Source organism: Scyliorhinus canicula, chromosome 22 (assembly GCF_902713615.1).
Source record: "Scyliorhinus canicula chromosome 22, sScyCan1.1, whole genome shotgun sequence".
Taxonomy (NCBI): domain Eukaryota; kingdom Metazoa; phylum Chordata; class Chondrichthyes; order Carcharhiniformes; family Scyliorhinidae; genus Scyliorhinus; species Scyliorhinus canicula.
Window position 1 is genome coordinate 23,054,464 of NC_052167.1, and position 15,461 is coordinate 23,069,924.

Sequence of the window (15,461 nt, forward strand, 5' to 3'; positions counted from 1 at the left end):
GATCATCTCCCCCCCCACTCCATATCCTTTTTATGAGAGTCCTCCCCCTCATTCTTCTGAACTCTAACCTCTCACGTCAGTCCTGAGATCCCAGGCCACTGGTGTAAGAGGATGCCTGGGTCTCGTTACACATTCCCCTCTCAATTTATGGCCATTCAGATCATAATCTGCCTTCCTGTTTTTGCTGCCAAAGGGATAACCTCACCTTTATCCAAATTATACTGCAGCTGCCATTCACTTGCCCACTCACTCAACGTGGCCAAATCTCATTGAAGGATCCTTGCCCCCAGCTTTATGTTATCTGCAAATTCTTTCAAGACTAAAGAACTATCCTGTGTGCAATAAGTTTTTAAACAAAGTCTGCTGCCCAAACTGATGAATCCAAATTACTTCAACCATGTAACTGTTTCCTTGCAAGTTCATGCTGATATACAAATTATGGCCGCTATTGTTTTGCTGCCATTGAACTGATAGGTTTCCAGGACAACAGCCGTGCTCTCCCTATTCACAGTGGTCATTATTCTGGTTGTATAATGATTTGGCTATTCCAACCTTGGCTTGATTAGATTACTGGCCTATTGGCATTTACATTATTAGTTAATAACGCACTTTAGTGCCATGACTCCAGCCATCGTTGAATGGGCACTTTCACCCTCTAGAAACAAACACCCCTTCACACCAGCATTAGAACATAGAACAGTACAGGCCCTTCGGCCCTCGATGTTGCGCCGTCCTGTGAAACCCCTCTAAAGCCCATCTACACTATTCCCTTATCGTCCATATGCCTATCCAATGACCATTTGAATGCGTTTAGTGTTGGCGAGTCTACTACTGTTGCAGGCAGAGCATTCCACGCCCTTACTACTCTCTGAGTAAAGAACCTACCTCTGACATCTGTCCTATATCTATGTCCCCTCGTGCTGGACATCACCATCCGAGGAAAAAGGCTCTCAATGTCCACCCTATCTAATACTCTGATCATCTTGTATGCCTCAATTAAGTCACCTGTTCTTGAAAATGCAGAAAAATGTGTCATTTTGTTGCTCGTTCTGGGTGAGTGTGCTTTACACTCAATTTGGCTCTGTTTCATTCCTTAGCTCTAGAGTCGCCAGGTATCGTTAAGATACCGCCACAAGTTTCAAGTTCAAACCAATAACTCAATACACCAGTTAGTAAGTTCAAACAAGACACGTTTATTAAAATAGTTATCTACTAATTATGCATATAAAACTACAAGACTAGGCTAATCCTACCACTAACAGGCCAATACTTATCTGGAATAAGGGAACTGCCGGATCAGGGAACAATGGCCTCTTGCTTTGTCCTGGATCCGCAGGCGTCCAGTTGGTGTGGACTAAAGGGGTCAGGAATGTCTACTCTCGTAGCGTGCGTTGTATGGCACTTACTTGATGGCGGCTGCTGACCAGGCCTCTCCTTCTCAAGGTCTTCTGCTGCAACGGTGTTCTGCTGGTCAAGGAGAGGCTGGCTAAGAGGAGCTGGTCAAGAGAGCGAATTAGTTCTGGGACCCGACTTTTATAGGTCCAGGGGCTTTGCATCCTTCAGGGCGGACCCTCTATAACCTGCAATCTATTGGGTCTCTTCCCAATCGATTAATTTGAATTTCCCCAATAACGGGGCCGTTCCTCGATCACCGGCCGATTCCTTACACCTTATTGGTGCCCTTTGTCTTAGACTCTACTGGCGCCGGAATGTCTGGCCTTCCATAGAATGTTTAACTGTTGTGTCCATTGTGCCTGGGAATCACCGTAAATCGCTTCATTAATATGCGCAGATTGTTAGTTACAATTCTGACGGGTTTCTGTGGCAGCTAGAATACAGGGGATTCTGCAGACTGCTGGTTTCTTTGCCAATGTCCATTTTACCCTGCAATCTTTGCGTTTTTCCATTTTGTGTGAGAAAGTGGCCAACCCAGGTGGCTACAATTTGAAACATGGAAGTCTGGCAATATCTGGTCTGAGAGAAACATGAGAGGATACAGGGAAAGATCCCACAAAAGGTTAATAGCAGCTGCAAAGAGCAGGATTATCAAATGCAGATTCTTTCTCTCAAGCAGGCTTAGCAAACACATAGGATTCATGTAATAAGCTAAAACAATGGCTCACACCTTCATTGAATGTAACTATCTTAGGAAGTATCTGGAAAAGCATGGATGAGAGTTTCAATTTAATTAAGCGACGAATGTTTAAAACAGGCAGGTCTTTCAAGTCATAACCAAGTGAAATTTTAGCATACAGCTAAAAGCAAAGGTTTCACACCTTCACTGAAATTAACTCTCTTAGTAAACAGCTGGAAAGGATGGATGATGTTCAGTCGAATTTGGTGTCAATTCTAAGTGTGAAATTCTACTAACATCAAGTCAATTAAAAGAAAATTGGAGACAACCTGTCTATAAGAAACATAATTTAAAGTCAAAATCAAAGGCAAAGTTATGAGCTGGGGACAATTGTAAAATTAAACTATTCACATGACAGGAATTAAAAGTAACACCTATTGAAACCAAAGCATCTTTGAATATCACAAAGGACAATGTAATCAGATCTGAGAGATGAGGTTATGCCCAAAATGAATAATTAATTAGAATGTTTACATCAAAGATACTTTTTAAACAATCAAAGTGAAATAAGTTAATTTACAATAAGGCTCTAAAAACTTAATAATTGTTAGAAATAGAATATAAACCCAGGGAGCAGAAGCAGAAGGAGCAACAGGAGGGGTGGAGAACAGAGAGAAGCATATTCAGCTCGGTCATTGGAAAGACAAGACAAGCAGCCGATTTTAAACAGCTACACATCTAAGGAAGACTAGAATTTAAACAGGAGTCAGAGGAGAGATAGCCAGCAGAGTCAACTCTTATAGCTCAGTACATGGATAGACAAGACACTAGCAACAGAGCTAACCAGCAAATACATCCCAAGAAGACCAGACTTTAAAGAAGATTGATTGTCAAGGTGGGCCTGAAGGTCCCTTCAACCAACCAGAAGGATCCAGAAGCAAGATCTTTTTACCTTTCTGTAAAGAAAGTGTTTGCAGAGGTCCCAGGTTCGATCCCGGCTCTGGGTCACTGTCCGTGTGGAGTTTGCACATTCTCCCCATGTCTGCATGGGTTTCACCCTCACAACCCCAAAATAAAAACGTGCAAGCTAGGTGGATTGGCCACTCTAAATTGCCCCTTAATTGGAAAAATGATTGGGTACACTAAATTTAAAAAAAAAAGTGCAGCTTTTAAAAGAAAAAATATAATAAAATAACTGGACTTAACCTGAAAAAGTGGTTTATTCCTAAAGTCTATTTTACTTACTTAGCAATGCAGGACCCAGGACATCGATGCTACTAAGTGGTAAGTAGATAAAATCTTCGGTGAAGGTATGGGTTATACCAGGGGATAACTTGAAAATATAGTTTGACCTGAATAGCACCCACCGAATCCTGCATCGGAGTCGGGAGTGAGAATCCCTGTTCACCATTTAGAATGTCGGCCCTTTTTGGTATAGGGGGAATTCTAAGAATAATGGTGAATTTTCAAAAACACACCTCTTAACCTTCTTCTCTCTGTTGAAAACAGCCTCAAGTCATAGATCATAGAATTTACAGTGCAGAAGGAGGCCATTCGGCCCATCGAGTCCGCACCGGCTCCTGGAAAGAGCACCCTACCCAAGGTTAACACCTCCACCCTATCCCCACAACCCAGCAACCCCACCCAACACTAAGGGCAATTTTGGACACTCAGGGCAATTTATCATGTCCAATCCACCTAACTTGCATATCTTTGGACTGTGGGAGGAAACCGGAGCACCCGGAGGAAACCCACGCACACACGGGGAGGATGTGCAGACTCCGCACAGACAGTGACCCAAGCCGGAATCGAACCTGGGACCCTGGAGCTGTGAAGCGATTGTGCTATCCACAATGCTACCGTGCTGCCCCACAATGCTACCATGCTGCCCTTCAGCCTTTCCTCATATGATCTTCCCTCCATACCAGGCAACATCCTTGTAAATCTCTTCTGTACCCTTTCCAATGCTTCCACATCCTTCCTATAATGTGGTGACCAGAACTGCACGCAATACTCCAAATGCGGCCGCACCAGAGTTTTGTACAACTGCAACATGACCTCATGGCTCCGAAACTCAATTCCTCTACCAATAAAAGCTAACCCACCGTACGCCTTCTTAACAACCCTCTCAACCTGGTTGGCAACTTTCAGGGTCTATGGACATGGACACCGAGATCTCTCTGCTCGTCCACACTACCAAGAATCTTACCATTAGCCTAGTACTCTGTCTTCCTGTTATTCCTTCTAAAATAAATCACCTCACACTTTTCTGCATTAAACTCCATTTGCCACCTGTCAGCCCAGCTCTGCAGCTTATCTATGTCCCTCTGTAATTTGTAACATCCTTCTGCACTGTCCACAACTCCACTGACTTTAGTGTCATCTGCAAATTTACTCACTCATCCGTCTACGCCCTCCTCCAGGTCATTTATAAAAATGACAAACAGCAGCAGCCCCAAAACAGATCCTTGTGGTACACCACTAGTAACTGGACACCAGTCAGAACATTTCCCATCAACCACCACCCTTTGTCTTCTATCAGCTAGCCAATTTCTGATCCAAACTGCTAAATCACCCTGAATCCCATGCCTCTGTATTTTCTGCAATAGCCTACCGTGGGGAACCTTATCAAACGCTTTACTGAAATCCATATACACCACATCAACGCTTTACCCTCATCCACCTGTTTGGTCACCTTCTCGACGAACTCAATGAGGTTTGTGAGACACGACCGACCCTTCACAAAACTATGTTGACTATCTCTAATCAAATTATTCCTTTCCAGATGATTATATATCCTATCTCTTATAAACCTTTCTAAGACTTTTCCCACAACAGAAGTAAGGCTCACTGGTCTATAGTTACCGGGGTTATCTCTATTCCCCTTCTTGAACAAGGGGACAACATTTGCTATCCTCCAGTCCTTTGGCACTATTCCTGTAGACAAAGATGACTTAAAGATCAAAGCCAAAGGCTCAGCAATCTCCTCCCTAGCTTCCCAGAGAATCCTAGGATAAATCCCAGGGGACTTATCTATTTTCACACTTTCCAGAATCGCTAACACCTCCTCCTTATGAACCTCAAGCCCGTCTAGTCTAGTAGCCTGTATCTCAGTATTCTCCCAGACAACTTTGTCTTTTTCCTGTGTGAATACAGACGGAAAATACTCATTTAGCACCTCTCCTATCTCCTCGGACTCCACGCACTACTTCCCACTACTGTCCTTGACTGGCCCTACTCTTACCTTAGTCATTCTTTTATTCCTGACATATCTATAGAAAGCTTTAGGGTTATCCTTGATCCTACCTGCCAAAGACATGTCATGTCGTCGCTTGGCTCTTTTAGCTCTCTCTTTAGAGCCTTCCTAGCTAACTTGTAACTCTCAAGCAACCCAACTGAACCATCACGTTTCATCTTCACATAAGCCTCCTTCTTCCTCTTGACAAGTGTTTCAACTGCTTGAGTAACCCATGGTTCCCTCGCTCGACGACTTCCTCCCTGCCTGACAGGTACATACTTATCAAGGACACGCAGTAGCTGTTCCTTAAACATGCTCCACATTTCCATTGTGTCCATCCCCTGCAGTTTTCCTCTCCAGCCGATGCACCCTAAGTCTTGCCTCATCGCATCATAATTGCCTTTCCCCCAGCTATAGCTCTTGCCCTGTGGCGTATACTTATCCCTTTCCATCGCTAAAGTAAACGTAATCGAATTGTGGTCACTATCACCAAAGTGCTCACCTATCTCCAAATCTAACACCTGTCCTGGTTCATTACCCAGTACCAAATCCAATACGGCTTCGCCTCTTGTTGGCCTATCTACATACTGCATCAGGAAACCCTCCTGCACACATTGGACAAAAACAGACCCATCTAAAGTACTCAAACTATAGTGTTTCCAGTCAATATTTGGAAAGTTAAAGTCCCAAATAACAACTACCCTGTTATTTTCGCTCCTATCCAGAATCATCTTTGCAATCCTTTCCTCTACATCTCTGGAACTTTTCAGAGGCCTACAGAAAAGCCCTAACAGGGTGACCTCTCCTTTCCTGTTTCTTAATTCAGCCCATACTACCTCAGTATTCGAGTCCTCATCAAATGTCCTCTCAGCCACCGTAATACTGCCACCCCTCCTCCTCTCTTACCACCTTCCTCGAGCTTACTGAAATATCTAAACCCCGGCACCTGCAACAACCATTCCTCGCCCTGCCCTATCCATGTCTCCAAAATGGCCACAACATCGAAGTCCCAGGTACCAACCCATGCCGCAAGCTCACCCACCTTATTCCGGATGCTCCTGGCATTGAAGTAGACGCACTTTAAACCAGCTTCCTTCCTGCCGGTACACTCCTGAAACTTTGAAACCTTACTCATGACCTCATGAGCTTCTTGTGTACTGGAGCTACAATTCAGGTTCCCATTCCCCTGCTGAACTAGTTTAAACCCTCCCCAGGAGCATTAGCATTAGGGTGCATCATATATTACTAGATTGTGAGTGTGGCATCACATTTTGTGACCATGGTGTCAATCCCACATCTACCAACCTATCGTTTCAGGGACATTGGCAAAACATTTATGCAGTTGAAAAATCTAGTTTATCCAGCAAAACCGGGGCGGGGGGTGGGAAACCTATAATTGAACTAATGTAGATTTTAGGTCATTTCTTGCTCAAGACCATTGTTAATTACAGAAAGGTTTCTGTTACACCACTGTAATCAGGAAGAAGGTGCCAGCATTTTACATTTCGTAGCAACTAAGAAAGTGAGGTGCAACATTGATGACACTCTTCCTGATAGGCTTGTTTGTGGTCTCCACAGTGAAGCTATTTAGAGGAAGCTGCTTTCTGTAAGTGATTTAAACTCTCCAAGCTGCCACGTCTATGGAGCTAGCAACAAAAGAAGCTTCACAGATGGGGACTGGAGTGAAGAGCCACAAACCGGAGACTGTTAGAAACAAGGCTGTAAGGGGACAACCATGTAATCAATGTCCTCAGGTTGGATACTCAGCGGGGCAATGCTGGAGTAGATAAATAAGTGGAAGAATTGTGGCAAAAAGGACCACGTGTTGGGCTCAGAAAACATCTCCGTAACACCAAGGATGTGCAAGAAAAAAACCCATTAAGCAGACCAGCCGTGTCTATAAATTAGTAGACAAAGTTCAAGATCACTCAGAAGGCAGCGTACCCGAGCAACTTCAGGAGGTGAAACTAGGTGTCTTGTCGGTACATGGCAATCTAAAACTAGAGGGTCACCAAATAAAAATAGAAGTGGATACAGGCACAGCTTTAGTACCAGACACAATTTATAATCAACAGTTGAAACACCTGCCTTTACAATAGTCAAACGTGATCCTAAGGATGTACACAGAAGAGGTTGTACCATTAAAAGGATGCATTATGGTGAAAGTTGAAGAAAATGGACAGACGGCAGAGCTGCCTCTTGTCCGTGGAACCTTTCCTGCTTCATTTGGTAGAACATGGTTGGCAAAGATTAAACTCAACTGGGGAGCAGTGAATCAACTAGTGGATTCAAAGAGCAACTTCCGGTAAGGTATTCGAAGATTCACTTGGCTCAAGTGACTGGAGTTGAAGTGCAGCTAAAAATCAAGCCAAATAGTATATCCAAATGTCTCAAAGCTAGAAATATACCAGACATCATCAGGCCAAAAGTTGAAGAACTAGAACAGCTAGCCCAAACAGATCTCATTGAACCAGTTGCTACAAGTGGTTGGGCAGCACAATAGTCCTTATAGTGAAACGATGGCTTAGTGAGAATATGAGAACGTTTTAAAACTATTAACCCGGTATTGTGCACAGATCACTATCCACTGCCTCTGAAGACTTGTTTGCTGAACTTTCTGGAGGATGGAAATTCGGTATAATTGATCTTTCCCAGGCGTATGTACAAATGATCGTGGCTGCAGAATCACAGCCGCTGCTAAGTATTGCAACAAACACGGGTCTGTTTCAGTGCAGAAGACTTCCTTTTGGACTAACACTGCTCCTTCACTTTTTGAGAGGTCCATGGCTCAAATTCTGAGTGGGCTAAATGGGACGTAATGTTATTTAGATGACACTTATAAGAACATTGGAAGCTGAGTGAGGCACTGCGTAGGGTGCATGGGACCTCCTCCTGTGCAATGATGAGCCTGACAGTTTAAGCTGGTGCACAGGGTGCATATGATTTGGGCGAGAATGAATGGGTTCTTTCAGTGGGTAGCAGATGAGTGTGAGAGATGCACGCGGGGCCAGCGAATCACGCACACATGTTTTGGGGTTGCGAAAAATTGGGAACATTCTGGGCAGGAGTGTTTGCAGTCTTAGCCAGTATAGTGGAGGACCCGGATCCCTTGGTGGCGATACTTGGGGTTTCAGAGAAGCCAGAGCTCATGGAGAGAAGGCCGATGTCATGGCGTTCCGCCTCTCTGATTGCATGGCGGCAAATTTTACTGGAGTGGTGGTCGGCCTTGCCACCGGGCGTAGCGGTTTCGTTGGGTGATCTGTACGACTTCCTGCGGTTGGAGAAGATAAAATATGAGCTAAGGGGCTCTGCAGAGGGGTTTGAGAAAAGGTGTGCTATGTTTGTGACTATGTTTGAGGAGCTGTTTGTTGCAGGGGGGTGAAAAAGGGGGAAACTTTGTACAGACTGTATAGTTGATTGCTGAGAAGTATGTATCCTGGGATGTTTATGTGTTGTAACCTGTTTTGATACAGGTTTGTAATAAAATACATTTAACAAAAAAAAGAACATTAGAAGGTACTCTGAAGCATCTTAAGAGTTATCTGGGTCGTATCATCAATAAAGATGACTTACACAAGGAGTTTGAAGATAACAGCAATCTTAGAAGCATCACGTCCTCAAAATGCGACATAACTAAGGCCGTTTTTAGGATTGATTAATTATGGTACATTTGTGCTGACCTTCGTAACACGTTTGAAGCCTTTACACACTGCTCATGTGCCAAACCGGAATGACACTGGTCAGAAGAATATGAAAGTGCATACAATGAGGTCAAGAACTCACTTGTTCACTACAATTCCAAGCTTAAGATATAACTTGCTTGGGATGCATCACCCTATGGGGTTGGTGCAGTTGTCTCGCACATAATGCCTTAAGGATAGGAACGACATTTGCTTCAAAGTGCATTTGCTTCACAAACGTTTGGTAGCACGTTGAAATTATGCTCAGCTAGAAAGAGAGGCTTTGAGCATAATTTTTGGGGCAAGATTCCAACACTACCTCTATGGACATCATTTTAATCTTGACGACAATCTTTGGGCCGTATAAAGGTCTTCCTCCTTTAGCAGCTAGGTTACAAAGATGGTCTTTGATAATGTCAGCGCACACATCGATTCGGAGTAACATGCAAATACTGATGCTTTGTCAACATTGTGTATCTTGTGTTGCCTTTTCTTTTCTTTTCATGTTCTAAAAGACCGGTCTGAGCTGCTCGCAGAAAAATACTTTTCACTGTACCTTGGTACACATGACAATAAACAAATTCAATCCAATAATTTAAAAAAAATAATAATCTTTATTGTCACAAGTAGGCTTACATTAACACTGCAATGAAGTTACTGTGAAAAGCCCCTAGTCGCCACATTCCAGCGCCTATTCGGGTACACAGAAGGAGAATTCAGAATGTCCAAATTACCTAACAAAACATCTTGTGGGAGGGAACAGGGGCACCCGGAGGAAATCCATACAGGCATGGGGAGAACTTGCAGACTCCGCACAGACAGTGACCCAAGCCGGGAATCGACCCTGGCACTGGGAAGCAACAGTGCTAACCGATAAGACTCACGAATTCACTAGAACTTTCGTGAAGCATTTCCCTTAGAAAATGTAGACAGCGATACTTCAGAACAGAGACCAAATTCAGACAAGCTCAGATTCTGAAGACTTTCCAATTTTGATAATCCCCAGAAAGTCCCATCTACTGAAGTAAAAGCAGACACGACCAAAGGTCTCTGTTCTATGTTCTACAGTGCAGAGGGACTTTAGAAGGGTTTCACAGGACGGTGCAACATCGTGAGCCAAAGGGCCTGTACTGCGCTGTAATGTCTATGTTCAACTAGCCAGGTTTCAGAACATCGAGTACAACCCAAATAGAATGACGTCCATCTGATGTTGTGTATCAGAGATAATGGATAAGTGGGTCTGTTGTATAAATGTTAAGTCGTTGTACTAAAGGAAGGGGCTGTCATGTATCAGAAAATACATCCCTGCTAGTGAAGTGTCACATGGTATGTAGTGACATCAGGAGCATGTGTGTTTGCGTGGGCTTCAGTTCTCCATCTCAGATTATATCAGCAACACCTCTTCATAAAACCTCTCATCGTGTTTGCAAGAATCCGCAGTGTGGGCTCCTCCATACCGTTTCTATTTGCGACAAACTCAGATGTAACAGAAACATTCCCCATTTCTTTATTTTCTTGCGTCTCCTGCCAAGATGGTAGCTCACTTCAAGATTATAAGCCGCTGTTATGGAGGTTTAGGCAGAGAATTCTCAAGTTTAGGGTCTAGGCAACAGAAGGCCTAGACCCTAATAGCTCATCAAAACATGGAGATGACGGTAGCAGGGCATTCGGCCAGTATACTCACCAAAATTAACACCAAACGGGCAGTACGGTGGTGCAGTGGGATAGCCCTGCTGCCTCACCGTGCCGAGTTCCCAGGTTCGATCCCGGCTCTGGGTCACTGTCCCTGTGGGGTTTGCACATCCTACCCGTGTTTGCGTGGATTTCGCCCCCACAACCCAAAAGATCTGCAGGTTGGGTGGAATGGCCACGCTAAATTTTTTTTTATTTTTTATAAATTTAGATTAGCCAATTATTTTTTCTATTAAGGGGCAATTTAGCGTGGCCAATCCACCTACTCTGCACATTTTTGGGTTGTGGGGGCGAAACCCACGCAGACACGGGGAGAATGTGCAAACTCCACACAGACAGTGACCCAGAGCCGGGATCGAACCTGGGACCTCAGCGCCGTGAGGCGGTTGTGCTAACCACTAGGCCACCGTGCTGCCCCTGGCCATGCTAAATTGCCCCTTAATTGGAAAAAATGAATTGGGTACTCTAAATTTATTTTTTAAAAATTAACACCAAATAACTAATTAATTTCATTGCTGTTAGTGGAACCCTGCCGATGGAGCAATTGCCAATACCATAGTCATCGTCCCCAATAAAACATAGATGTACTGGGGGATGGCTTAACCGTATGCTAAAATGAATGTAATTCTTTGAATCGTGTTAAGTATGAAGTGGCCTTTATTAAGCTCCAAACACGTGCAACAGTCTGTTCAGAAAATTTAGAACATCAGTTTATTAAACAATAAATAGCATTTCTTGATAGCATTTCTTGATTTTGTGCTGTGCTTGTCCAGTTTGCGACCAGATTTTTCTAACAGGATAACTTGGAAAAAAGACAAAACTTCATAAAAACATGAAATGGTTAAAGGGCCTTACGTTTCTGTTCAAATAATCCGGGTCGCATTCAGAGCGCCAGTTAGCATGTTCTTTTCTGTACCCATGGTTTGTGTGCCTTTTCCGGGCACTCCTGCAATGTTAAGCACTCTGAGGTCAGGTCAGCTGTGGGGTCTGCACTGGGGCAATCTGCCCAGCGCCCCAACATCTTTCAGTGTTCAGCTCTCAAGCTCGTTCCTCGCACCTCAGATCAGTTTCATTCCTTTCTTCAATGCAAGACCACATGTACATTGTTATGTTTCAGTGTTCTATCAGCTCCATCATCATAAAAGAGAAGTATATCAGTAAAACAGGTGGCAAGGTGGCATTTCTCACCTTTACCGGAAAGAATTTGATGATCATGGAGGAGATGAGTGATAATCACAAATTAAACAAGCAGGTCATAACCAGCAACCTCCCCCACTCCCCGCCAACCCTCAAGGATACAATTACAGACACCGATCACAGCATCAAAAATCCACTCACTGGCTGGGGAAGTGCTGGGTTTTATTGCACAACTCATGGGGTTAACCATTTAATTCTCAGCAAGTGTAACAGGGAATGAGAGGAAACCATTCAGTACATCTGATCAGCTCCTAATCACTTGCCAGATCGGTAAAATTTAAATATAGCTTTCCGTATTAGAGACCAGCAGAGCATGTGCAACCAGTCCGATGCACACGGATAGACAAATCAGGGACACCCATCTCGGGGTGGAGAGGGGAGAACGAGGTGTAGGCCCTCACGGAGGCAGAGATATTGCCCCATCAGAATTTAATATACAATAGGTGGCAATGATAACTCATGGTGTGTTACCACCAGTTCAAACTTACAGAAATTTGAGAATTGAGAATAATATTAGACACTGAAAATAGTTAATCGGGGGCTTTGACCCATATGGTTTTGTGGAATCTAATCCAAAATCTGACTGCATTGCTCCAATCAGTATTACTGCAATTCAGTTCTGCTAATGGAGGTTGTGGCTAGTTATCAACTGCTCCAGACATAGAATTGCTGCTGACCTCGCACGTGCAACTAATGGCATCTCCAACCTCTGCTCAGCTGCGTCTAATGTCAACCAGCACTGCGCCATCGACAAGTGACCTTCAAATCATCACCAAATTTCGGGATAAAGTGGTAGTAAAGATTTTTTTTTTTAAAATTCAGATGCGACTCTGGGTTCAGGTCTCATTCACTGTACAACACACCTATTCAAAAATGTTCCCGATGCTCCTTCCCACACTGCAGCGTCAGAGGGAATGACGCACCGACACACCCTTTATGTGGTCCCAGTTGTTGTAGAGAGCGTAGAGTCCAGTCAGTACAAAGCCGGCGAATCCTCCCCGTGCTGCTCCACGAAGTCCAGCTGAGGAATAGAAAAACAGAAAGTTTCACTGGATGTGAGCGCACGGCCGTTGCACTGCTTTCAGATGCACCCTTCTTCAACACAACTCCAGCAAGGTAGGTCTGTGGTCCCCCGTGGAGTTAATGTAATAATAACCGCTTATTGCCACGAGTAGGCTTCAATGAAGTTACTGTGAAAAGCCCCTAGTCGCCATATTCCACACCTGTTATGGGAGGCCGGCACGGGAATTAAACCTGCTCTGCTGCCTGGTTCTGCATTACAAGCCAGCTATTTAGCCCACTGTGCTAAACCAGCCCCATCAAGCTGAACTGGCTAGGCCTCAAACAGCACGCAATGAGCTGCAGTTGGAAGCACTGTCCCAGGTGCAATCCAACTGTCCGGTGAATTGTCTTTTGCCAGTAGTAACCCATTGTTGGGTACAACTAGAAAGTGTCTAATTTTGTGCCATCATCAACCCTGGACTCCAGGTACCTGCTCGTGCAGTTATTTAGTGTACACTGGAGTCACTCCCATGTTGCCCTTCTGATATTACCCAACCCAGCACCGATTGAGACAAGAGTGCGCTACCTTGTAAATGGGAGTCCCCATTACTACATTAGACAGGGATCCCTCCAATTTTTGTTTTTTTGGCATTTTTATATAACCACAAAATTAGTTGGTCGGGAAGAGGGTTTTCATGGTCACAAATGACCACAAGTCTGTGTCCCAGTGGAAAAGCATTTTGTTTGCAAGTACTGGATTGTGTATGGATGGCACAGGAACTCAAACCTATGTCACTTCCTCTTTATTGCTGTTGCAGAGAGCCAGCAGAGTTACAATGGGCTGACTGGCCTTTTCCAAAGCTGTGAAACTTTTTTCCCATTCTACATTTCATCTTCCTTCAGTCTGCCAGACGACAGTAGTGTTGGCCCCACATACAGGGATTATCGCTGTGGAATGAGTGTACTTCCAGCACATTCCATGGGCAGTCACTTCACTGATCTCCCAAAGCACAGGGGCAAAATCAAACAGGAACAAACTGTAGTGACCCTGCAACCACAGCTCCCGTGTCTGCATTCCAGTAGTTTCACTTCCATTTGAAGAACAGCTGATAGCAGCAGCCAAGGCAATAATAAGTTTGCTGACGATACGACCATAGTGGGCCGGATCTCGAATAACGACGAGTCAGAATACAGGAGGGAGATAGAGAACCTAGTGGAGTGGTGCAGCGAACAACAATCTCTCCCTCAGTGCCAGCAAAACTAAAGAGCTGGTCATTGACTTCAGGAAGCAAAGTACTGTGCACACTCCCTGTCAGCATCAACGGGGCCGAGGTGGAGATGGTTAGCAGTTTCAAATTCCTAGGGGCGCACATCTCCAAAAATCTGTCCTGGTCCACCCACGTCGACGCTACCACCAAGAAAGCACAACAGCGCCTATACTTCCCCAGGAAACTAAGGAAATTCGGCATGTCCACATTAACCCTGACCAACTTTTACAGATGCACCATAGAAAGCATCCTATCGGGCTGCATCACAGCCTGGTATGGCAATTGTTCGGCCGAGGACCGCAGGAAAATTCAGAGAGTCGCGAACACCGCCCAGTCCATCACGCGAACCTGCCTCCCATCCATGGACTCCATCTACACCTCCCGCTGCCTGGGGAAAGCGGGCTGCATAATCAAAGACCCCTCCCAGCCGGCTTACTCACTCTTCCAACTTCTTCCATTGGGCAGGAGATACAGAAGTCTGAGAACACGCACAAACAGACTCAAAAACAGCTTCTTCCCCGCTGTTACCAGACTCCTAAACGACCCTCTTATGGACTGACCTCATTAACACTACACCCTGTATGCTGCATACGATACCGGTGCTTATGTAGTTACGTTGTGTACCTTGTGTTGCCCTATTATATATTTTCTTTTCTTCCCTTTTCTTCCCATGTACTTAATGATCTGTTGAGCTGCTCGCAGAAAAATACTTTTCACTGTACCTCTGTACACTTGACAATAAACAAATCCAAACCAATCCAACTCTCCATTATCAGAGCAGTATCAAGCAATCAACCAGTTTTCTGTGCCGTGCTCCCAAGCCTCTTGTCTATCCCACGCACATAAATATGGTTATTTTTCCACACTGTACCATACAGGGTGAAGATTTGATTTTCATCCTTCATAATTAGGTGTAGCTTAGGCTTGGTGTGTGGGACCCTTTGTCATTGGGTTTGCTGCTGTGATGGTTGCAGCCAGTATCATGTTCCTCAAGCCCCACATGGTAGTAATATCTCCAGTCTCCCTACGGCTCTCTTGGGCTCAGGGCCCAGGAGTGACTGGTATTGTGGTCCGGTGTCCCCTGATCATACCATTTATCATTCTTAGACGGCAAAGTTCAACCAGGAATCCTGCTTTCCATCACCGGCTGGCAATCTCTGCAGGAGGCAGGCACGAGTGGCAGGAGTGATGCTCCCCTCCAGGTCACTCACCACCGTGACTTGTTCCGTCACGGTCAACTGGGTTAAAATCCTGGAACTCCCTCCCTAACAGCACTATGGGTGTACCTACACCTCGGGGACTGCAACAGT

General features: G+C 44.7%; 1 protein-coding gene across 1 annotated transcript in view; it reads right to left on the reverse strand.

Moving 5' to 3' along the window:
- Positions 1–11,323: 11,323 nt before the first annotated feature.
- LOC119956057 (mitochondrial import inner membrane translocase subunit Tim23-like) overlaps positions 11,324–15,461 on the reverse strand; it is a 46,301-nt gene continuing 42,163 nt past the window's right edge. The window contains exon 7 of the mRNA XM_038782864.1: positions 11,324–12,902. Coding sequence (XP_038638792.1) covers positions 12,787–12,902 — 116 coding nt within the window. The 3' untranslated portion in view covers positions 11,324–12,786. The remainder of the gene's footprint in view (positions 12,903–15,461) is intronic.